Consider the following 24,194-nt stretch of genomic DNA (forward strand, 5'->3'; position numbering starts at 1 on the left):
TCGGGAAACAAGAGGAAGAATGATTTTGGAGAGGGGCAGAGGAAGGCGAAGGCAATCCATCATTTGCCACCTGATGCTTCTAAGAGCAGACCAGAGTGAGCGCTGTTGTTGGGATGCTTCTGCCGTGCATTTTGGCATTACCTTGGCTTTATTCCCCTCTGGGAAGAGATCAGAGACTAGCTTCTTATCTGGGTATTTTTCATATTTGCTTCTTTATGTAAACCTTAATGCCAGGTGCAAAGGCCATTTAACGTGCTCTCATATATTACTTTGTAATTGATAGGGAAACATTTGAGTAATCTGTGATTTATTCTTTATGAAAGAATAGAATAATCCCTAAATCCACCAGTTTATTTCTGAAATAAACCAGTATCTCAGGTTTTTCTAGATTTTTAACACAGGTGGTGTTGTCACTATGAACACAGCAAAAGAAAGATGGTGGAGACAACTTGGAAAGTACAGCAGAGAGAGCCTTGAGGTTATGACGTCGTGATACAAAACATGGAAGGAGAGGCTGGGGAGTAAGCCTGGTGTGATCAAGGAAGAATCTCAGTTTATACTACTCTCCTTTCATGGAGGTGAGGAGGAGCACAGGGACAGAACAGGTGGCTTTTCCTGTATCAGGTGGTACTTGTAATCACACCTTAGTGGTGGTATAAAGGATGTGGATATGTGCATTTTCCCATCCTGGCTCTTGTGTCTGCTGGTGGAGCTGGTGTCAGGAGGTGAATCAGGAATACAGGTAGTATTGCACTAGAGGTTAGAAGAGAACTGATTTTTTTTTTCCATTATTTGTTTCATTATTTGTTTGTGTAACAAGCTTCACTTAGTTGTTGAAGTGTTCCCAAAATGGATTGGGGGAGATATGAGGAGCTGTCTCTAAAATCCGAGCCACAGGAAAACAAGAGAAGGCAAGTGTCAAACCCATTTTCAAAAAGGGTTAAAAGACAATACAGTCAGCTGCAGACTGTTCAGCCTCCTATCCATCACTGGGAAGGTCATGGAGGAGCTGGAATGAATTCAGTGAAGCGCTGCTCAGGAGATTGGGGGCTGGAGCATGAGCCCTTTGAGAGGAGGTGGAGGGCTGGGCTGCAGACAGTCCTGATGTCCCTTCCAACCTGGGTGACTGTGGGCCTGTCAACAAGAGAGAGCTGTGATGATGGTTCCAATGAATGTTCTAGAGATAAGTCCCAGGGATTCCAAAAGGTGAGGTTCATATCAACATATTTGAGTTTTGACAAGTCCAGTGACTTAGGAACAAGCGACCCAGACTGTATTCCTTTCTCATCTCAAATGAAAGTAGTTTAAACGATCAGGCAGGTAGAAATTTAATTAAATATTCAGATCTCTTATTGAAGCCATAAATTGTTGAGACTCATCCAGATCTTTGGTATTGGATCTCTCTTTCCTTCTCATCACCCTCCACCCAGCCATCAGGTCCCTCATCACCATCATTCTCAACTTGGTTGTTAAACATGGTGTTTGGAGGAAGTGATGCTGCTCTGCTGAAAGCCAAGGTCAGATGCATGTCAGTTCCCAAGCTTTCAGTGTCTTTTTAGGGAAAATCACAAATCTAAAGTTTCCTTACTGGAAATTTTTAATTTTCCATGAACACATTGTTTAATTGTTCTAAAATGTTAAATGCAATAATTGTCTTTTGTGAAACAATAAATTACAGAATCCTCAAACCTCGAAAGGAGGTTGGGATGGACATGGTAATTGCTTACTGTGCCACACAGTGTGGCTATTGAGGGGAGCTACCTGACAGTGAATTTTAGGGAATGGCTGGAGCTCTGAACTGTTGAGGCTTTGTCTGCTGGGGTCTGGCATGATTGAAAGAAGCCTTACAAAACAAAATTGGGCTCACTGAAATGTAACAGCTATGTTGGCATGAAAGAAAGGCACGGTGAAAATACTGCTTGTGTGCTGGACTTCAGTGTCTGCTCTGTGCCACGAGCAGTCAGTTTGTGACAGGAAAACTCCCAGTCACGTCTCAAGCAAAGATTATGCTGTAAAAAATTAAACTGAATTTGATAGTTCTCCTTCTGCTTGCTGAGAGATACATTTGAGATAATAAGTCACATAATGAAACACCTTAGGATGTTTGTCACCTCTCCAGGCTGAGCTAAAGGGGGAAAAATGGTGACATTAAAACAAGTTAATTGATTGGATATGTATATTAGGAAAGTCTTCCGGTAACAGTCACAAGCAGTTGTACAGATGAGAATGTCCTGCCTTCAGCATGCAGCACAGTTTTGGGGTTTTTTTCTTCTGAGAAGCCATAGAAGGAAACAGAACATCTTTTTTTTCAAATTCTGGTTGCTGAAAATGTTGTCCAGGAAGGCAGAAAACTGTGACATTTAAGCTCATAAGACTGAAATTAGGAGAGAAAGTGTCACAAGTGTGGTTATCTTCTATGTGTGAAAATAGCTGCTCAAAGAATGCAGAATGCTCAAATTGGAAAAAGAGCCCATTGGAAAGAGTGGGGGTGTGGTTCTTGCCTAGTGCTTTTCCATGCCTTCCAGAAAACGTAATCTCTGGTTTTTTGGTGTTCTGCTGTTAAGAGGACGTTTGGGTTTATGTGACAGAGGTAATGAAAGGTGTGAGGTTTAGGATCAGAAGTGCCGTGTTAGAGACAAGACACAGCGAGGTGAATCTCCGCAGCCTTAGTCAGCTCCGCTGCTTCCTGAGCACTGAATTAAAGGTATGTGCTGGATGGGTTTTGGGAATCTCTTCTCCTTTAAAATCCAGACCACTTTTCCTGCTCTGATGTGTGCTGGGTGTGTGGCAGGTTTGAGGATGGAGCAGGTTAAAGCTCGGTGGGACTTCTCAGCACAGGTGTTCCCTGACCATTGCTTCAGGTAACTGCACGCAAAAGCATCCCTCAGTTTTTAGCCTCTTGGTAGCTGCCTTTGAGAAACAGCTGAAGCATTGAGAATGGGATCAATTCTGTTCTTCTTGTGAGGATGGAGGGACTGCAGTTGCTTTTCATTTCTCTGTCAGTAGAAATGGGCCATGTTCATATTATGGCAGATTTTTATATGTGTGTAAATATATTTATTCTTTTTATAACTGCCAAGACAATCTCTTATCTTTATGGATTTGTTGCAGACATGCTCAAGTAGATTTTTGTTTTCTGTTGTATTTTATAACCGTTGTAAAATGTGCCTTGTGTTGCTGTTTTTAATGTGCATGACTCTGATGAAATGTAAAAGATGATTAATCATTGTATGAACAATTGAATTCTTGGTGAATTTTTACAGGACCATTGTGTTAAGTTGTTTACCTGCTTTTTATTTTCCTGCTGGCAGAGCTGTACATTTTCCATGTCTAACCTTAATGTACAGCCTTCTTACAGGAGCTTAGGAGTGGTAGATTATTTCAGGTTTAAAGTGGCAGTGTTCCCAAATGCTTTCTTCACTCTTTTTTTTGTAAACTGCAAAAACATTTCCAGTTCTTGGCTCTGGCAAGACTGAGAGAGTCCAGCCAGCCAAGCAAAAAAAAACAAATTGAGCATTTATACTCCAGCATCCCATTTTGAAATACAGCTGGAAAAAACTACTCTTTAAGCCACAGCAACATCTTCCCCCTTCATAGTCTGTCTCTTCTTCTGTGCCCCTGTCCCTGAACCCCACATATTGTCCATGAAATATTAACAATTTTGGTGCAAAAAGCTTGGAAGAACACCTTTCTGTGGGATTTACAGAAGTTGTGTGAACAAACACTGTAAACTTTGAACTTGGGGAGAGCTGGGGTGCTGAGAGCAGTTTTAACAAAGCCTCAGCCCTGGCCCTCTGTCCCACCCTCGGTGATGTGCAGGCAGATGGCTTTGGTCAGGCTCCAGCTGCTGCCAGTGGCAGAGCCTCCCAGAGCTTCCCAGCATTCCAGGCTGAAACAGGGAAATCTTGGAAGAGGGAAAGTTGAGCTAAAAAGAAGTGGCAGAGTGCAGCATGGTCAGTGTGGAGTGGTTGTGTGGGAAAGAGGAGGAGAGATGAAGCGATCATGGAGTCAAAGGTACACCAGGAATTTTTCTAGAAGACAAGCAAGAAAGATAAGCTCAAGACCTGAAAGGAAAGGCAGCAAGTAAGGGAAATTAAAAATACTTGAATGAATCTTGCTGAATGAAATGTTAGCTTTTCCTTGCCTGCTTAGAAGGGATCAGGGGCTCTGTTTAGAGTAGGGTGTATTTGTCATGGCAGACATTGTGAAGTCCTGGAAGGATTATTGACTCCAATAGGTGATGATGGCAGGGTGTGATTCCCTGAAGGAGGTGGTGTTTTGAGTGCCTCAAACCAGCCAGAATTTAATGTTTTTGTCTTTGTTTACCGTGCCTGTTGGTGTAATTCACTAGTCAGTGCAGATCTGGCCATTTCTATTAATTTTTCTTCAGTTAGGTTGAATTGGAAATGCACATGCTGATGAAATACATGATATTAAAATGTACTGAGATGGCTTGGTGATGCATCTGTGCTTTGTGAAACAGTTTATGTGTTGCTTGAGGTTTGTTGTTTCTTTCCAATGTACCATCTTACATCATTTTTGCAGCCTGGGTCTTGCACCAACTTTTTGTGCTTGAAGTGCGAATTAAACTTTAAAACAATAAGCTTTTGGAATGTCCTTCTTTAGTAAAGAGCTCTTGCTTGCTCTAACCTGGAAAAAATGAGGTTTGTTGCTCAGTGTGAAGGACTGAGGTTTGTCAGGGCTGCCTTGGGGGACAAAATGAAGTTTTCACACGTTTATGTTACATTGAGAGATGATTGTTCACATCCTTGGACTGGAAAACTTTTCCAAGATGTGTTGCATGTTTGAACAGCTACTCTGGTGCATTGAGGCTGGTCTGCCTAGATGTTTATAGATATTAATGTATGTGCCTGTCCTTAAGTCTTCAAATATGTAACTTTTATTTTCATGTGGAAGTACCTATACAGAGTGAAATAACAGTCTGGTTTTTAGTTACATACTAAAATAATCTTGTTACACTGATGCTGCTTATGATGTGCAATAAAATATTTTAGTGAACCTGAATTGGTCCTTTAAAGGGGGAAAAAAAAAAAAAAAACCCACCACTTTTTTATTAGTCTGGATGTTGCAGCCAGGCAGAGCTGTTCCTTCAAGTGGCTTAATGAAGATTTGATTGATTTATTTTGCTCATCTGGAGAGTGTGTGGATTACCTCTGTCAATATTGGGCATGATAAATGAGGGCTGGGCACTTACAGAGCAATTTGAATTATTTGAGCTGTTCAGGAATCGAGCAGTGACTCGATTCAAGAGGCATTACAAGGAGAAAATGCTGAGTGCCTTTCGGGATCTTCTGAGGTAGAAGATCATGGTGCAAATCAATAAGTAGATACTGATCCTAAATGTCTTTATATGTGAGACTGGGACCAAACTGCTGAGGAAATCACTGTTCTTTGGGGAAGTTTTGAAGCAGTGCTGGAAGATGTTCTCTGGTCATGTGCACACATAAATGACAGGGTTGAGATAGAATTGCTGGGTGAAATGTGGTGGCTTGGGATTACAGAGGAGGTTGGAAAAGGTGATGTAATTGCTCTTTTGGGAGAGTAAATCAATAGGAAAAAAAAATCTGTTGTTATTTCTGCCTTCATCTTTTAGCCAAAACAAGGCAAATTTGAACGTTAGATTAGATCATTGTATTCATGCCACTTTAGTTTTCTTAAGCTTTGTTTTGCCAAAATTCCTGCCAGAAAACCTGTTTATTTGCCAGTGCTGTAGCCTGCATGGTTGTGTGTGCACAGTGTGTGATGACTGTGCTCTGAAAGGCTCTGGAGTTCATATCACAGGGACCCTCACTCACTTCTTGGTCTTGGGCAGAGACATCCTGAATGCCTATCATTGTTAACACTGGTACAAAGTAGAAAAGATTTTAGCTACTCATTTGTTATGTTTTCTCACCCACGTTTCTGTTTTAACTTGTAGATTTCGGATCTTTGTTTGACTTGGAAAACGATCTTCCTGATGAGCTGATCCCCAATGGCGAGTTGGGCCTTTTAAACAGCAGTGGGAACCTCGTTCCAGATGCAGCTTCCAAACACAAACAACTTTCTGAACTTCTGAGGGGAAGCAGCGGCTCTTCCTTAAACCCAGGAATTGGCAATGTGAACTCGAGCAGCCCCGTGCAGCAGGGAGTTGGTGGTCAGGTCCAAGGGCAGCCGAACAGCGCGAACATCGGGAATCTGGGTGCGATGGGTAAGAGCCCTCTGAACCCGGGAGACTCCTCTGCTCCAGGCCTGGCCAAGCAAGCAGCCAGCACCTCTGGACCTACCACACCTGCATCCCAAACTCTGAACTCTCAAGCACAAAAACAAGTGGGAATGGTGACGAGCAGCCCTGCAACATCACAGACTGGACCTGGGATATGTATGAATACTAATTTCAGTCAGACACACCAGAGCCTTCTCAACAGTAATTCTGGTCACAGTTTAATGAATCAGCCTCAGCAAGGACAAGGGCAGGTAATGAATGGATCTCTTGGGGCAGCTGGAAGAGGAAGGGGAGCAGGAATGCAATATTCTGCCCCTGCCATGCAGGGGAATGCAGGCAGTGTGCTGGCAGAGACTTTAACCCAAGTATCTCCACAGATGGCTGGGCACACCGGGCTGAACACAGCACAGACAGGAGCAATTACTAAAGTATGTACATGCCATTTACTGTATTCTATTTATTGCACTTGCTTTTCTCCATACAGGTGTTTAGGAAACGCAGTAGATCCTTTTCTGGGACAGAACTAAAGGATGTACTTTCTTGAGTCTGTAGTTACCTATTTCAGTCACCAGTGATAGTGTGAAAAGGAGATAATTGAAGCAGTACTTCTCATGTAATGAAAAATGAAAGCACTTGTTGAAAAAGACATCCTCGAAGCTAGAAGTTGGAGAGTATCTTAGTAGGGTGAATTAGAAAAGAGTAGCATGATCTTGCAGAAAGGAAGCAGATGATTTCTCATGTGCAGGATCTCAATTTAGCTGCCAGACAACGCCATCTTCTAAAGCAATGTGAACACTTGGAGATTGAAGGGAAAGGTGTAGCAATTGCTCTTCTTGTCAAGGACCATTGTCAGCAGCCATGCAGTGCATGTTTTTTAAATATGGAGGAACTGATCTGGAAACATCAAATTTCACATAGATTGCCAAGCTAATGCAATCTGTGAAAGGGAAGGGCAAGAGCCTAATTTGGTGGCCACTGCGGATCAGGGCAGGGAATATATACTTGCAAGTACCTGCCTCTGTCAGGGGGCACTGCTCTGGTTCCCTGTTTGATCCAGTTACTGCTTTTTAGTTTTTTGTTTTCCAGGTGTGAGCTTAGAGCAGTGTTTCAACTGCTGCTCCTCCTGCCATGTGCCTTATCTCTTGTCTGGGTTGTTTTGGTACAGTTCCTTCATGAAATTTTGATGGCAAACCCACCATGTTCTGATATGTAGAAAAAGGTCAATTTTGATCTCTGATATTTTATCTATTCATACATCGGTAGCTGTTGTCACTGTAGTTTATTCACATGTAAATGTTAATTCATTGATATGTTAGTAATTGTGGAAAAATTGCATTGTCTGACATGAAAGTGTGTGTCCTGTACTCTGAAGAGGTGCTCACATCATTGTGGAGTGCTGTATAGTTAATTTTAATTTTTTTAAATAAAAAGCATAAAAAGCATTCTCTCTGCAGTGAAGAGATGCTTCTAGTTAAAGAAGAAATACTTGTGTTATGAGTGAAGGTCAGAGCATCTGAAAGTTGGCATAACTGTTTTGGAGGCTGGAGACAGCTAATTTTGTTTTGTGGAAGCTGATTGGTCTGCACTGAAAGAGAGTCAGCTTATCTTTCTTTTGTTTTCCTTTGAAATTTATGGGAACAGCAAGGAATTCTATTTATCTGGCTTATTTCTGTGAACTTACAGATACCTAAGTTTTTGGGAGTAGATTTTTCCTAGTCAATACTCAGTTTTACATGAAACTACTGATTTTTCTATGTGAACCAACTGAAGTAGAATTACCCCAAAGCAAAGGACTTGCTGACAGAGTCTGTGTGAGCCTGCTGGGGGAGGTTCTGTGAGGTCTTGATTAATTTTAAACAAACCCACCTCTGGTAAAGAACAGGCCAGATCTCAGATAAATTCCTGATTTCAAGAACTTCAGGCTTTAGCCTAAATGGATTCACCAGCCTGGGAAAGGGACCCAGGCTGCCTCAGTTTACAGACATGCAAGAAGAAAAGTAAAGTTGGTTTGAGCAAGGAATGCATTGGAAAAGAATAGTGAAAGGACTGTTTTATGACAGAGTGTAAGTGATAAAATGGTGCTTCTTTGAAGGTGCACTTAAAAGAAAATAATTTTAAAAACTTGGCCAAGTAAAACAGGAAAACTGGTGTTTTCCAGGGCTCCATATCTTGTTGAATAAGATAAGCTTAAAAGCATTGTGTTTCTTTAAAAAAAAATTACTTTATATACATCTTATTTTTCTCTTAGTAAAGAGAGCAGGTGAGCTCAGTGTTTTACACAAAGATTTTGTGTTTCCATTTTGGAGCACATACTTGCTTCCTGAATTTTCTTGTGCCAAGCAGCAGTATTCTCTATATTTGCCATTTTCCTTAGTGGCCATTTGAGGATTGGTATCCTTTTCCAGTCTCTCCCCATCCCCCAGTTTATTTTCCTAATAGGATTATCAGCTATGATTGTGTGTTAGCTTTTTCTTATTGATGCTCCAGGAAAGCTTTTAAGAAAAGTAAAGAAACACTTCAGTGAGTTTGTCTGTCTGTTCTTCTGAAACTGAAATTTCTGTTGAAGGAAAATGTGGGTTAGTTTGTTTTTTTGCCTCCCGAATCCCTGGTGTTTACCACTTAATGTGTACAGCTTAAAACATTTAAAGAGCTGTAATAAAAGTGGTGAGGCAGCTGATCTACCTAATAGTGAAAGTGCCCAACTTGACTCAAAGGTTTAAAATGTAGCTGCCATCCTGCTTGAAGAACTGTATCAAGGCTGGAAGGAAATTCTCTAGCTGATGACTGTAGCAGTATCCTAAGGGAAGGAAGGAGCTGTGAAATACAAATGCAGAAAAAATACCTAAAATAACATTTTAAAGCAGTATCTTCTAATTACATTAAAAATAAGTGATGTGCATCTCTGACTAACCTTGTTCAAGTACAGCTCAGTAGCCCATTTTTCTCAGCTCAGTGTGTTTATATGCACTGTGGGGAACTCATGACCCTTTATGGTTTGGGGCCAGTTTTGTTGGGCAAGACCTTGCTTCTGTGGTGGTTGGTTCTAATCCTTTTTTAGTATGTGACTAATCAATCCATTCCTTTTTCTGGTTTTATTTCTTGTGATGTGTTTATATAAGCATTCTTTCTATTAAGAGAAAAAGAAGGAAAAATATCCAGTATCTGATCCCTTCACCTGATCTCAGAAATTGTGAGGATTCATTTCATCTTGATCATCATCAGCCATGATTGTTAATTTTGGCCTGGACTTGCTATTTTAAGGCAGAAATGAGCAGAATGACTGAAGTTCATGTTCTGTGCTTGCATGAGCCAAAGGTGGGGATAAACCTTACTCCTAACCTGTTCAAGGAGGACTGGAAATTAACTAATTCCCAGTGCTAGAGGTCAAGAGGGTGCTGATATTGAGACAAAAGAACATTCCATTGGCAGGGAGAGATTAAAGTAGAATACTTCCTCAATCTATAGAAATGTGAGCAAAGATATCATAGATTTCACAAGATTCTCCCAAAGATTGGTGATTTTGACTTGCTGAGATACCTGGAAACCTCTGAGGAAACTTCTTTTCTGTGATACTGTGTATCTATCTGCTCCCTTCCTTGCCAGCATCCTTTACTGTAACAATTTTGCTTGCAATTGTGGCATTGTGGCTCTGTTTTCTTGGAAGATGCTACAAGGAGAATTTTTATTGGACTGGGTTGAAGTTCCTTAGGGAAGACAGCTTTAAAGAGGAAAGGATTTGTCTTTGAACAATTATTGCTCGATGGGAGTAGAGGAATAGATCATCTTGTCACAGTCATTTCCAGCAGTAATGAATTGCCCTTTTGTGTTGTATCATGTTTTTTTGTCAAGTCCATTAAGTCCAGAAATTATGTTCAGACCATCTAGAACATCTTGTTAGAGGTGTTTTTTTAAGATTGTTGGATGTGATAAGCATTAGCAAAGCTCAGCAGATGGTCAGTGCTTCCATAGGAATGAGCACTTCATTGGAGATGTGCTCGTGCCTAACGCTCTCCTGAGCTGTGGGAGCTCATCTTTTCCAGGTGAAGGAGATGAAACCTTCCTGTTCTTTGTGGCTGGCAGGGGCTTGAAGCTGTGTTTCTGTCGATGAGTTGTTAGAGAGTCTCTTGCTGAGATGCATTCCCCATGTCCCAGTACAGCTGTCAAAGCCTGTGGAAGGTTAGAAGATGTTGGGAAGCTCCCATTTTTTTTTTTTTTTGTATGGTTCTCAGGCTTCTTTTTTGCCCAGTGTTAAGAGTTTTGGACAGTGATTCCTCTAACTGGTGCTTCTGCTCTTTCCCTTAAGAAGTTGTAAAGTCCCATTCAGATGAGAGGACTCTTGAGTGTTTTCTTTTCCATGTGTTCCCAAGCTATAATGCCATCCCACACAATTCTGTAAAAGGAATCACCTTTTCTTCAGTAGCTTCAGAGTCCTATCACTCCAACAAGGACATTCTGGTACCCAGCAGCAGAAAATAAGGGAAAAATCTGGAGTTGTACATGGTTGATAATCTGCAGAAGGTATTGCTGTTCAGCTGCAGTGAAGATACAGTTTGATGTAGCTTCACTGCAGCTTAAAATCCTTTCAAAGTATTTTTCTTTATAGAACCATTAAACCTACCCCAAGTTCATGTTTCCATCTGAAAGGAGGCACAGTTTTATCAAACATTATTGGTCTTTGTATGCCTCAGAAAAAGATTAAATTGTTTGACCAGATTGAATCTATAAAGAGATGAATAGAAAATGGTGGCTTATTTTCATACCTTGTTATGGCGTTTACAACATTAATGGTTATTTGGGGGATTTTTGGGATGCCTTTTTGAAGATTGAGGATTTTGAGTAATTTCAGTCTACCTATTTTGAAAACTCTGAAAAAAATTACTTATACTGATATGAAATAGAGCCTGTGTGCAAGAAGAAACTGATAGAAAAGCTGATCTGGCTGGCAGATCTTCCAGTTCAGCATTCCAGGAGGTAACAGGGAGTTCATATACAGAGAACGAAGTGCTGTGTGCAAGTGATGAGTTTTCCTTACTTCTGTGTATGTATTTAAGCCCCACTGGAAGTTGGTACCAACAGTGGGGTTGGCATCAAAACCTGAACAAACTCAAAACAATCACTTAACTGTGCAAAACTAGATCTGTTCTGCTGGATTTTTGCCTATGAGTGCAGAACAGTTTTTTTCCTCTAAATGGTATTGGCCTAATTTGTTTGGACAGTGCATGTTTTCAACTTTATTTCAGTCGGAATAGCCACATGGCAGTGTTCTCTGCAGCAAGAGTAGGTTCAGATTAAAGAGGAGGAGGAACTCTTCCCAGAAGTGAACTTCAGAAACCAGTAGAAGCGTTTTTTATTTTTACCAAGAGAATAACCCGTTGTCTCAGAGGTTTTTATGTTGAGCTAGAAGTGAATTCTGTCATTGTTGTTTCCAGGCAGGGTGTCTGTCTAATACATGTGCCTTGGACAAGCACATTCACAGTTTTGCTCCCTGTGCTGTTCACTGAGTGGTATTTTGATGTTGGAAATTAATCTTGAGTAAATGAAATACAATAATGAGCTGTGTTAAAGAGCAAGACTTCCATAGTGTATGTGGTTACGTTACTTGTCTCGGTGTTGTGAGGCAACTGTGGTAAGGAAAATTTGTGATGAGAAAAAAATTAAGCCAACTATTTATTTAAACAGATCCCCCAGTTGCTCTTGCTGAGTACCAGATTTAGATATGCTTGCTGATTGTGAATTAAGTCAGCTGAAGATGTTCTCATTCCTTTGCAGTTCTGTGTGTTTTAGCAAACTGCTGGTGCTGTTTGTTTCTGTGGTGGCTCTCAATCTGTCTGAATTCTGCCTGAATTGTTTTAACATGACTTGCAGTTAATTTGCTTCTCATCCACGGAGTTGTCCGTGCTCGGCTGCCAAGCTGCCTGTCTCCTAGCAGACCATGCCTCTGGCAAACACCAGTAGCCAGTCCAAATCATATCCCAGGCACTGCTGGTTCCCAGTTCCAGGGGACTCCTAATAACATTACAGACTTGACCATAGCTGCTCCATTCTCTGATGAATAAGGAGCACTGAAACAGCATTTTTACTGCAGAGAGACATATGTGTTTTTGTAATAATAAAACAGAAGAAGGCTATAAATACAGAGAAACACATAATAGCAAAACTCACTGACTCGTAGTAAAATGAAAGTCTCCGAGGCAGTTTTGTTTTGAAACATGACCGTGGAAAGTGGTGCTCCACAGATGAGTTTGCTGATACGTCGAAGAGATTTAGTGACTTAAAAAGCGTACTTCCCACAACTGTTACTCCTGGCACCTGAAATTGAGTTGTTTCCTGTTTCTAGTACATGAGTTAAGTCTTGTTTGCAGTTGTGCAATGTCATTGAAGATCTTTGCAGTGATAGTCACTTGGCTGGGGCTTATGCAGGTGTCAAGGTTCAGTTTGGCTCCAGGGCTGCAAGAAACAGAGCACTTGGCCTTGGTTGGGGACACAGCTCAGTTTCCTCTCCTCCTGCTTCACACCCAAAAGCCTCTCTGTGCACTTGCACTGGTTTATCAGCCAGCTGACAAAAATTAAGTGTTATTGGATCTCTTCAGAGCAGAATTGTGCCATTATCTTCTACTGTGATAACACACCACGAACATTAAGCTTTTTGTCACTAACCATCAATTATATTAGTTAGTCTTGTAATGCTTCATTTTTTGTTGTTAGAGTGGGGTTTATTTCTAAGAAATTTATCTGAAAGAAGGTTTTGGGCGTGAAGCTAACAGATCCACCAGTTCCTTTGGATGCCATTGATTAAAAGCAAGATTTCCAGTGTTGTTTCAGGTTAGTCAAAATGACACAAACTCCCAGGCCCTTACTGATAGATGTAACTGAGATGACGTCTATCTAGTTTTCAGACTGCTTTCACATATCTTCCTGCTGCTGTTTGTAGTTTGGGTTTTTTAATAGCCAGGTAAAAAATGACTCAGATGTTGGGAGGGAGGAAAACCTGCCAAGTGAAACGTTGGTGTGTAGAAGTTACGAAATGCCTCGTTCCTTCAATCAGAAGGAAATGTCTTTGTCACAGTAATTTTCTTAATAGACTCTAATCATGCATGTAGATGTGATTTCACAGGAGCCTTTCTGATTAAAAGACCTTTTAGCAGGTCTCAAAACTTGCCCTTACTTAAAAGATAAACTTAATATTTGTGCTTGACAGTGAGCTGTGATTATATTGGGAATCTTGTAATTGGAAGGACGTGCAGAAATGTGTCGAAGCAGGCAGTGTTATGGTCTGGAAACTAAATGCTGGTGGTCTGTTTCTTTAGAAAAGAGGCAGTGCAGGAAACCTGGAAGATTACATAGAGCCTGATAAACTGTGTCAGCCTTCCTGAGAAATGGATCAGGAGTGGAAGCAGTGAGAGGAGGTGATTCTCCTTTTGCAGCTTCCACTAGTGAAAAACACTTTGTTGCAGGAAAACAGGACACTTCAACCATCAGGCAAAAAATAAGATTGTGTTGGAAAGTTGCACTTTGGAATTTTGAAATTCACTCTTTTCCATAGGGGGTTAAAATTCCAGTACAAGAGGCTACTACACAAAGCAACCCCAAATCTACTTTTTAGTGGGAAGATTTTTCTTTAAACTAGAAAAGGTGCTTCAATACACATTTTCCCTCCATATGTCAGAAAATAATTCTGAATTCTTACTGGCACAATTGCTAGTTTACTCTGCAAGGCAGAGTATAAGGAATGCAGGATTTAATGGCATTTTCCTTTCTTCTTGTGAATGTTTGGAGGAAATTCCTGTTGGTTTTTGTTTGGAAGCTGAAGTCCATTTGTGTGTGGCATCAGTTTGCTGTAACCGTGTCCATGGGCTGTAAATAGTACGTGCTTATTTCTCCTCCTTATCCTCCTCCTTCTTGCTATTACAGTAAAGAGTATTTTTATTTACTCCAGAAATTACTGTGACTGTGAAGTGGCACACTGAGCTTGCTTGTATTTTAACTGTTTGTGTGTAATCTGAGCAATGGCTTTAATTCTAACCCAAGAATACTTTGCAGAATTGAGATTCTGATGAATAAGGACTTGAGATGATTTTTGAACTCTTGGTGCCACAAAAACTACCTGAAAGTAGGACCTAGAAATGTCTGTGCTTACATGTTCTGAAGATTCTCAAATCCCAAGGTGATGGACATGTTCTTTGGTACCTATGTACAAAATCTTATTTAGGTTTGGGAAATAAGTGTCCTGTGCCCTAAAAAGGGTTCAACAGTGCCTTTGTTTTAGAATGAATCATAATGAAAATACAACATGTTAAATATAGGACTGTCCTTGCCAAAAGAAATGAAATGGGTTTTTTGAAGAGAGTGGTAAATAGATTTTTTAGCACTCTGCTGCTGTTTTGGATGGAAAGGATTTGTGTTCTCAGAGTGACTGCAGCACAATGCTGTCCTGGCTGCGTGGCTGCTCTGCTTGTCAGGGGAATTTTGGAAACAAAACAAGTGCCCTTTGAAGCTTTTGGCAAATTGACTTAATTAAATAACTGCCTTTAGGACGGGAGGATCTTTGTACCCTGGTAATGGACAAGTGTTGGAACATCACCAGTTGAAGATGAGATTTATCTCTTGGAACAAACAGTGGTGGCTCTCTTAGTCTGATGTGGGGCATCTTGGGTTAAAAAGCACTTCTGGATCATCCTCTGTGCAGCTGCTGTCAGGGAGGAAAGCATGTACAGACCTGGTTTGGTAAACTGTTCAGTTTTAATCCTGTTTAAAGACAACCATCAGATCTTGCCTTGTTTAAAAGCCTGGTCAGAATTGTCTCAATAGGTTCATGGGTATTGTTAAATCTTCAAGGAGAACATGTTTTATAGAAGGACTGGAAATGTCACAGTAGCACTTGAAATCACTATGGGGTTTCAAAACAAATATATTTTGCTCTTAAAGTTATTTTAAAATTATTTTAACAGTGTAAATTATTTATAGTTACATTTCTCCATAGTTAATGTCAGGCTGTGATATTTGTGCTAAGTAGTTTGGAGTAGGCAATATTGATTTTTGTTTCTTTTAATGTATTTAATGTAACCTGTAGTGTGAGTTTGTTTCTTGTCTATTTGATTTTTCTCCCTGGTCTGCATTGAAAAATAATAGTTACTTTTAGAGTCACAGCCTTTCCCTTCAGTGTTTGCCCTTTTCCTTTAGGATTCGTGTCTGTCAAGGAGAATATACACTGTAAAGGAAGGACACAGAATATCTCTTTTCATTATATTCTGGAGATACTTTTCCTGTTGCTGTCCCTCCTCAGAGCTACTGTTGTCTTTTCTGCCACCTCTGTGGAATATTACATTCCATGGGCTGCCTGATAATGTATCCTTGCCAACTTCTGGGAGATAAATGGGGAAAGAACCTCTTAAATAGTGCTACTGTTTTCTCTTACCAAAACAGCGTATTCCTTAAAATACTAAATTTTTGGAGCATGACGTGCTCTCCCTTTCCTTGGCTGTCTCTGGCCAACTATAGGCACTTCCAAACTGCTGAGGTGCTGGCAGCCACAGCTGGCAATTCTTTTGGGACCTGTTGGGTACAGTCTGAAAGGCAGTACAGGAAATAGAGGAAGGAGCACAGACTTTGGATTGAATTTGACATAGAAATCTGCATTTACAGAATCATATTACAGAATCATGGAATGGTTTGGGTTGGAAGGACCTTAAAGTTTATCCAGTTCCACCCCTGCCATGGCAGGGACACCTTCCACCATCCCAGGCTGCTCCAAGCCCCATCCAGCCTGGCCTTGGACACTTCCAGGGATCCAGGGGCAGCCACAGCTTCTCTGGGCACCCTGTGCCAGGGCCTGCCCACCCTCCCAGGGGAGAGCTTCTTTCTCTTATCTAATGTAAATTTCCCCACTTTCAGTTTGAAGACATTGCCCCTTGTCTATCACTGCTGTTCCTAAACTTTAATTCAGCTTAATGATGATGAAGTGCAGGAACTGGGGGAAGAAAGGAATACTCAGTTGGGAACCTATGTGAGGAAACTGTGTTTTGGTGTGGCCATAAATGTGTTTTAGTACACGCTGAAGCTCCTTCTGGAATTAACTCATAAAAATTTTGGCCTGTGAATATACAATTGAGTATCTGTTGAGGCGTGTCTTCACTGAATTTCAGCCTTTCAAAATTCTCTTTTTAAGTGTGATTGAGTTATTCTTCATGTCCAAACTAGATTTTTTTTTGATGAAACAAAGCTTTGAAACATCTACAGTTAATTTTGTGGTTCTGGTTAAGTTTCTGTTCTTATATACTAAGAATAATTCTTGTTTATCTGAAGAAAGCCACTTGCTCTGCTTGGCACTTATAAAAACTCTTGAAGCAATTGGAATGCATTGATCAATTGTGGCTAATTATCCATTAGAGCTTTGAAGTTGTTGTTTGCAGAGGTGACACTCATTAGAAAGTAAACCTTCCAAGCTTTATTTTGATTCATAAGTACAACTGTGATGCAGAGTGCAGAAATTTCAGTAGATTCCCTTGTGTTTGTACTCAGGCTTGTGCAGAATTTTGGAGACATTTTCTTTCTTCAGGCATGTATACAGTGTAAGCATATGATCATTGGATTTTCTTTTCCTGGGAAAAGTTGATTTCTAGTTAAATGTATTAAGGATCTGTTCTCAATATATCCAGTCATTTGTAAAGAAGGTTTTCCCATGAAATTTTGTCTTTCAGTAATTGTGGAGAAACATGGGTTCATTTTTTTTTAAGGCCTTGGAATACTGAAGTTCTTTGGCCTCTGTGAAATACTTGGAAGAGAATTTCACATCTAATTACAATCGGTAATAAAACACCTGGCTTCTTTTTAATGGGATTTTTAAAATTTTATTTCTCGTTTTACCAAATTTTAGTAATAAAGGACGAAGTAAATTACAGTTATTCCTGGACATTTGAGTATTTTAATTTGAGTTAATTTACTGCTGAAGAACAAGACACTAATTGCTTCATGAATCTGTTGTGGTGGGCCTTGGTTATAGCAATTAGCTTAAAGTGATGGGAGACTTGGAGCTTGGCTTCCTCTGAACAGTGGTAGCCAGATCATGATTTAATTCTCAAAACTGATTCTTGAAATGTTACATTTTAAGGTTTTCTTGTTACTGACTTAAAAGTGAGTATTTTTAACTGAACGTTTTGTCACACTGCCAAACCTGCAGGTTGGTTTAGGTGAGCGCTCTCACCTCAGCTCAGATAACATCACTGCCACCTTTCCTGCACTGAGACTGAATTCACTTTTTTTTTTCTTTTTTTTTTTGGTAACACCACTGGCTTTCTGCCATAAAATGATTAATCTTTTCCTTGCCTCTCCATCTGTCCCTCTGGCATATACATTCCAAACGCCATGGTGACTTTCTTTTGGAACACATTACTATAGGATGAAATAGCAATTAGTAGAGACTTAGTTTTTTTTTTTTTGTCAGTAAACAGATGCAAGATGATGCCAGTGTAGTAAAGAAAGCCTGTCTTTCCTCTTCACAAATGAACATGAATTCCTAATGGAATGGACCTGTCTTTTGCGCTTCTCCGGGAGCCGGAATCGGTGAGGTGGACCTTGCTTCGTGCTGGAGCTTTGGGCCTCATTCCAGAGGGAGATAAGAGTCCAAAGAGCAAAGTCCTCAGCCTGTGCCTGCTGGAAACTGCTCTTTGGTACCGAGTCTGTGAGCAAAGCACTGCTGGGAGTCGTGGCAGCAGCACACAGGGGCTGAGGAGGGATTAACTGCAAAGGATTGATGCCAAATTATAGCAGCTCTGGAGCTCGTGTGTGTTCTGCTCACCTGGGATCCGCTGGTGAAGCGTGCAGATGGCAAGGCACAGGTCCCTGTCTCTGTGTGTTACCTCTCTGGGAAGCACAAGTAAGCGTTATGAGAGCAGCCCTGTCCTCTTTCACTGTCACTAACAGCATTAAAAGCAGCTGAATTGCCTGTCAGTCTGAATTTCTTAGGTCTTCCATTACCTAGAGCAGAGTGACTCCTTCATTCAGAGTACTTTGTAGACTTCAGTTCATAACTTCTGAGCATCTGAGACACCCAACTGTTTGATTTCTTTGTCTTGAGAGAGAGAATAAAGATCCAAAGGAAGAAAGTTAAAGCTATTTAAGCCAAGCAAGGTGACGTGCTGCTTGTAAAAACATTTCAGTGGATGGGAAGAGCGAAAAAGGGAACAAAATGCTGAGCGTTGTAACCAACTCGTGTGTTGAAAGCTGAGATTTGAGGTAGGTGTGGTAATTTGATGGCAAGGGATTTAAAGACTTAATCTAATAATGGAGTATGAAGTGGCTGATTTTGGTGAGGCCCATAAAAGAAGGAAGTAAAGGGCTTGGGATGGCATGGCCGGAAATTCTGAGTCATCCCCATGTAGCAACTGCCTGGAGGCAGGAGCATGGTGCTGGGTCTGTACCCAGTCATTCTCTTCATGCTGAACCCAAAGGATGCTGCTTGGATCTGTAGATCATAGTGGGAAGTGCAGAATTCCCATTTTGTGCCAGCTTGCTCTATTTTCTAAAATAAAAACAAGAGAGAGAGAAGAAAAGTGTCTCTAACATCTCAGTGATGTAATTGGGGATTTTAGTTGAAGCATGGGAGATGCTGAGTAGCTGTGGCTGTAAAGGTTGGAGTGTTTGTGCACAGCTGCTCTCAGCCTAAGGCTATTGGTGAAGTGGAACCCGGAAGTTCCAGCTCAGACATTCAGAAAATGGCATCAGAGTTTACAGCAGCTCTTGAAGGGTGGAAATAGTTACTGTCTCCTCAGCCTTTAGCATTTTGTATCACACACCAGTGGTGCAGCAGGAGGAAGCAGGGAGAACGTCCTTCCTTGCAAATCCAGGGATTTAGAAGAAAGCAGTAGTGAGTGGCAGATGTGTTTTACTAGAGCAATTTACACTGTTGAACAGCCAAGCTCTCACGTATGCAACTCTTCAACACTGCTGTTAGTTTGTGAAGATCTGGCCTCTTATCAAAACAGATCAGATCGAGGATGCCTCTGCTCTCTCTCATCTGTAATTATGACAGGCATGTTCTGTTCTCTGAAATAATTTAAATTATTAATCTGAGAATTAAATTGGTTTTTAGCTTTTATACCATAGACTAAGTCCAGAATAATATAGGGATAGTGGTGGCTCACTAAAAAGCTCACTTTGTGACTTCCTCCTACAGCTATTTTGTCAGGTTCAGAGGTGTGAGAAGAGTTTGGTGAGAAAAAAAGGTGGTTCTGACCTTCCTGTTTTTTTATTGTCAGAACAGATCAGAGTAGCACACCCAGTAGGTTGGCTGTGTGTCCTCACACTGTCACTGTTGAAACTGCAGCTCTTTACAGCACCCCCACCACGGGGGTCTTCTAAACTGTTTCCTGTCGAGCTTTCAGCTCCCTCCTCTGTCCTCAGATAATCTCTGAGGTGCTGACAGGACAATGGTGGATCCTCAAGAGCCCTGGGAAATGTGTCTGTTGCTAAATGCAGTGGGTGAAGGCAGAGGTCTCTGTGCCTTCCTTCATGGAGATGTCAATCTGTGAGTCTGTCGTGGTTTAGGGGTGGTATTCCCGAATTTAGTGCTCCCACTGAGATTCATCAAACTGCGCTGCCACTCACTCGGTCCCCCTTTCCCTGCAGTGGGATGGAGAGGAGAATTGGAGGCAGAAAAGGCAAAGATCACAGGCTGAGATAAGAACAATTTACTGGAAGGAAGCAGCAGTGAGATCAGAAACAGGAACAGCAGCGATATTAATAACGAAAGTCTCTAAGAGAGGCAACGATTTACATGCAAAATGCTCAGAACAGTGTTATTCCCCCACTCCCTTCTGCTGGGTTACTCAACCAGGAGGACCCCCTTCTCCCCAGAAGAGATTCCTCTTTTTTGGCAATGGCATGAGGTGGTACAGAATAATCTCAGTATCCTGACCATGCCCTGTCCTAGCTACTGCAAAAAAACTAACCCTGTCCAGGACATTACCTCTTATTCTATATAGTGTACTCATGTCCAATTCCTACACCTTCCAACTAGGTGTATTTATATTTATATATTTGTATAGGTAATTTGTATTTACATTTATATATATATATATACATATATATATATATATATATACATCTCCCACAAGCACAGCTGTCACTTCTGTAGTTAGTGGCTGTTCCTCCAAGATGTCTGTTCAGTTCATTTAGTCTGTGGCTGTGGGTTCTATCAGTCCTAGATGTCTTCTGGGTCAGGAGGGCTGGTGTGCTGTTGGCTGGTTGCAAACTGCATCAGGAGCTGTGTGAAAGGCACTTTCCCTCTGAACATCCAGCCCAGCACTGGTAGTCAGGGTTCCAGTAGAAGCTGTGCTTCAGTGCCAGTCACTTTGGGAGCAGCTTGGACCTCTTTGTAGGCTGCCAGAATCTCTTTTTCAGTTTGGGTGTAGCAGGCTTTGGATGCTTTGTATCCCCAACTCCAGAACCCCAGACATTGTCTTCAAGTCTCCCCAGGTGCTTTTTACCAGACAGGCCAGGAAGGACCATTCACCTGGACTGTAGAGCCTGTTTTTTACATCCTGTCCTGTCCTGACTGGCCCAGGGGCTAGTGCTTGAAAACCTCTTGTATGATCTGTTCAAAGTTGTTGTTCAGGGCTCCACTTGAAATTTTTCTTCCATGTCACAAGATGGAGAGAGCTGACAATCTGACTACTCTGGGATGTGCATCCTCCAAAAACCCACAGTGAGGCCCTTTAACCCCACTTAGCTTTATGGTAAAACTGGCCTTCTGGAGGATTTGGGTTTTCTTCTCCCCTTTATCAAAAACTTCTGCCCTGTTCTCCCAGGCAGTGATGTCATCAATGTGCTGGAAGTGTTCTGGAGCCTCACCTTTTTCCAGTGCAGTCTGGATCAGTCCATGACAAGTAGTGGAGCTGTGTTTCCACTCCTGGTTTCTACATGTCCAGCACAGCAGCTCTCAGTAATGGTGTGACTTCATTCAGGCCACCATAGCCCACTGTCAGTCTGCACTTTCCATTGGACTGACACACTGGTTGTGTAGAGCTGTTAAAGGGTGAGCAGGTCTTGCTGAGCACTCCCAGCTCTCCAATCCACAGCCCATCCCATGGATGGGGTCCCACAGGTCCGGCTGGTGCCGTGCTATCAACAGGGCACTGTTGTGGTAGTGATCAGTAGTTGTTGTTCTTCATCCCTCATCAGTCTCACAGCAGAAGGGTCCCCTGAGAGACCCAGCAAGGAATTCAGCTATCAAATTCTGTCTCCATAGCAGCTCTTCTAAAAGCCCAACAATTCCCTTTTGGGATCTTGAAATACCCTCTCCTGAGGTGGTCCGTGCCAAGGATACCTGGGGCCTCTGTGCCAGTCACAATGGAGTGTTTTTCCATTTATTCCCAGTCATGCTTACTTCAGCTTTCAGTACAATCAGCTCTTGGGATTCCCCTGCCACCCCAGAAATAGAGATGGATTCTGCCCCACGGATCTCAGTGGCATCAGGGGACACTGTGAGCTGGTGTCAACTAAATAAAGCCTTAGATTCTTGTGCATCTGATGTGCTAGGCCATGGATCCCCACAGTCCAAGAGATCCAATAGTCCCTTTTTTCCACCTGGCTGAGGGCAGGGCCCCTCTAATTCTGATCATGGTACTCGTTTCTCTCTTCTTGCAAATATGAACCAGAGGTCTCTTCAAGAGGATGTGAAATAACATCAGCCTTTCGTTCTGTCTGAGGACATGCCCACAGGAAACTGGAGGGGCATTTATCCTCAAAGAATTTTCTGTGGTGGTTGTTCTTCCTCTCAACTCTTGTGCTCAAGCTGCCAGGGCAGAGGTGGTATTTTTGTCCCACTTCTTCATGTCCTCTCTGTGACCATGCAGGTAAAACCTTGTGGTGTGTCCCCTCTCAAGCTGGCGGCAGCTTGCTCCCAGTAGGAGAGATTCTGGTCTGTACTGGTGTCCGCATGGGGCTTTTACTTTCTAGTTTGCTCAATTTGATCTGTCCAGTGTTGGTCAGTCCTTCCACAGGTTGGTAGGGAGGAAAAAAAAGATGATTTTCCTATTGTCAGAGTTTAGGAGTCACCTGAAGCCCCATTCGCATTTCATTGACATCATTGCCAGTGAATTGGCCTGTGGCCGTGGTGCACTCCACGCAAACTTCCACCACGTGGATTGTGTACTTAACGTCCTAGGGAAATTAAAAATCCTCAAAAATTCTTGTAACAGGCCTGAAGGACAAAATGGGGGTGGAAAGCTGTGGAAAATTCTCTACTCTTCCCCCCACAGACTGTGTATGATTATTAATGGATTCCCAAAGGTAGTGCTGAGGTGAGGGCAGGAGAGCAGCACTGAACACCCATCCCAAATGACCCTCATTGCTCTCGATGTTATCATGTCATAAACTGATCCCCCACAGTACAGCAACAAAGCCATCCTGCTCCCTGCTCTGAAAAATGATGGGCACTTAAAGAAACAGGTTAAGTACCACACCCACATGAACAGACAAAGCAGCACTGTGACCAGCGGCTCCCTATCTAATACAGCAAATGCTCAGATAAATTTGTTTCCAACCCACTTCGGCAGATCTGTTGTTATCTCAACCCTTGGAGCCTCACGCTGGGTACCAGATAAAGCTGTTGTGGTTTAAGAATGGTATTCCCCAATTTAGTGCTCACAACTGAGACTCTCCCTGACCCCCTCCCCCTGCTGTGGGCTAGAGGGGAGAGAGGCACAAAAGAAAAAGATCAAAAGGGTTGAGATAAGAGCAAGAAACAGCAATGAGATAAGAAAACAAACGGGGAGGTGAGTGATTCACATGCAAAATGCTCAAAAAAACCCCTTCTCCCTGGAAGAGACTCCCTTTCCCCTGCCCCCAGCAGTGATGGGAGGTGGTACAGAATATCCTGTGTCCTGGATGTGCCCCCTCCTAAATCTGTCCTGGCCAGAACCATGACTGTGTCATAATCTACCTGTCCATCTATCTGCTCAGCAATCTTGGGAACTTAATTATCTGTGAGGCCATTAAGAAAAATGGGTCAAATTGACCAGCGATTTCCAAAGTGATTAGAGAAAAATTGATCTGTGGAAGGGGGAGATGTGCAGTTTCCCTAGGATGCCTAACTAACAATGTAAGTGGTTTGTGATCCTGCAGTCAATGTCAGTCTGAAGAGGCGACTTAATTTCTGCAGGATTAAGTGAGTGGATGGAATTCTGTGCTGCAGTCCATCCTGTCTGTGATCTCATGTCTTTACAAGAGCCATCACCTGGAGCTGCACTCAGCCATGCTCAGTAACACAGTTCTGGGATGCAGAGGAGGGTGCAATAGTTCAATGAATTTCTTGGCTTCTCTTCTGTACCTCTGCCTTCCTGGACTTTGGTCCCTGGATTTGGTTAATGGTCTCTAGTCAAGGTCTCAGATTATTTTTGTTTCCAGAGATAATTTTTTCTTCTCATTTTTCTGTGTTGTCTCTGGACAAGCACAAGAGAATTTGTAATTACCTTTCTATTATAAGGTTCCATTTTATAAGGACAAAAGCATATGAAAATGACAGTGGTACAAAAACAGGATACCTCTGATTAGAGGCCTTATGATTTTTGTGAGCTAACTCCTATTGATGAGTAGAAGCACACACTATTTAAATGAAACATCAATATGATCTTAATGATTTCAGTGGTATTTAGTCATTTCCATTTTTTTCTGATTTTGGCTTTGAATCTACAGAGCTTCAGCTTCTACCTATTGATATCTTTGCTAAATAGAAAATATTTGTTATCACCTTTTTATTCCCAAAACCAGTACTTTAGAATCACTTCAGTCCTTGCCTTACTAAGATAAGCAAATTAATAAGCTTAAATAGTAAGCTAAATAAATTAGGCTGTTAGATTGCAATTAGCCTGTCTTTGGCCATGTCCATTAGTCCTTTGAACCCTACTTGAGGCCCTCTCTGGATTCTGTCATTTTTACCTGTCATTCCTGGGCTACTACAGCATGTTGGTCATTG

The 24,194-nt window shown here is 41.7% G+C and overlaps 1 protein-coding gene across 21 annotated transcripts in view; it reads left to right on the plus strand.

Moving 5' to 3' along the window:
• Window positions 1–24,194, plus strand: part of CREBBP (CREB binding lysine acetyltransferase) — a 93,944-nt gene that overhangs the window by 8,134 nt on the left and 61,616 nt on the right. For 12 of the 21 annotated variants that reach the window (XM_086854279.1, XM_086854278.1, XM_086854287.1 and 9 more), the window contains 2 exons: window positions 5,939–6,474; window positions 6,601–6,651. In XM_086854279.1, coding sequence (XP_086710405.1) covers window positions 5,939–6,474; window positions 6,601–6,651 — 587 coding nt within the window. Of the gene's footprint in view, window positions 1–5,938; window positions 6,652–24,194 lie in introns of all 21 variants that reach the window. The other 9 variants (XM_086854290.1, XM_086854276.1, XM_086854281.1 and 6 more) reach the window with 1 other exon arrangement.

The sequence above is a fragment of the Cyanistes caeruleus genome, chromosome 17 (genome assembly GCF_971803275.1).
Source record: "Cyanistes caeruleus chromosome 17, bCyaCae1.hap1.1, whole genome shotgun sequence".
Lineage (NCBI taxonomy): Eukaryota > Metazoa > Chordata > Aves > Passeriformes > Paridae > Cyanistes > Cyanistes caeruleus.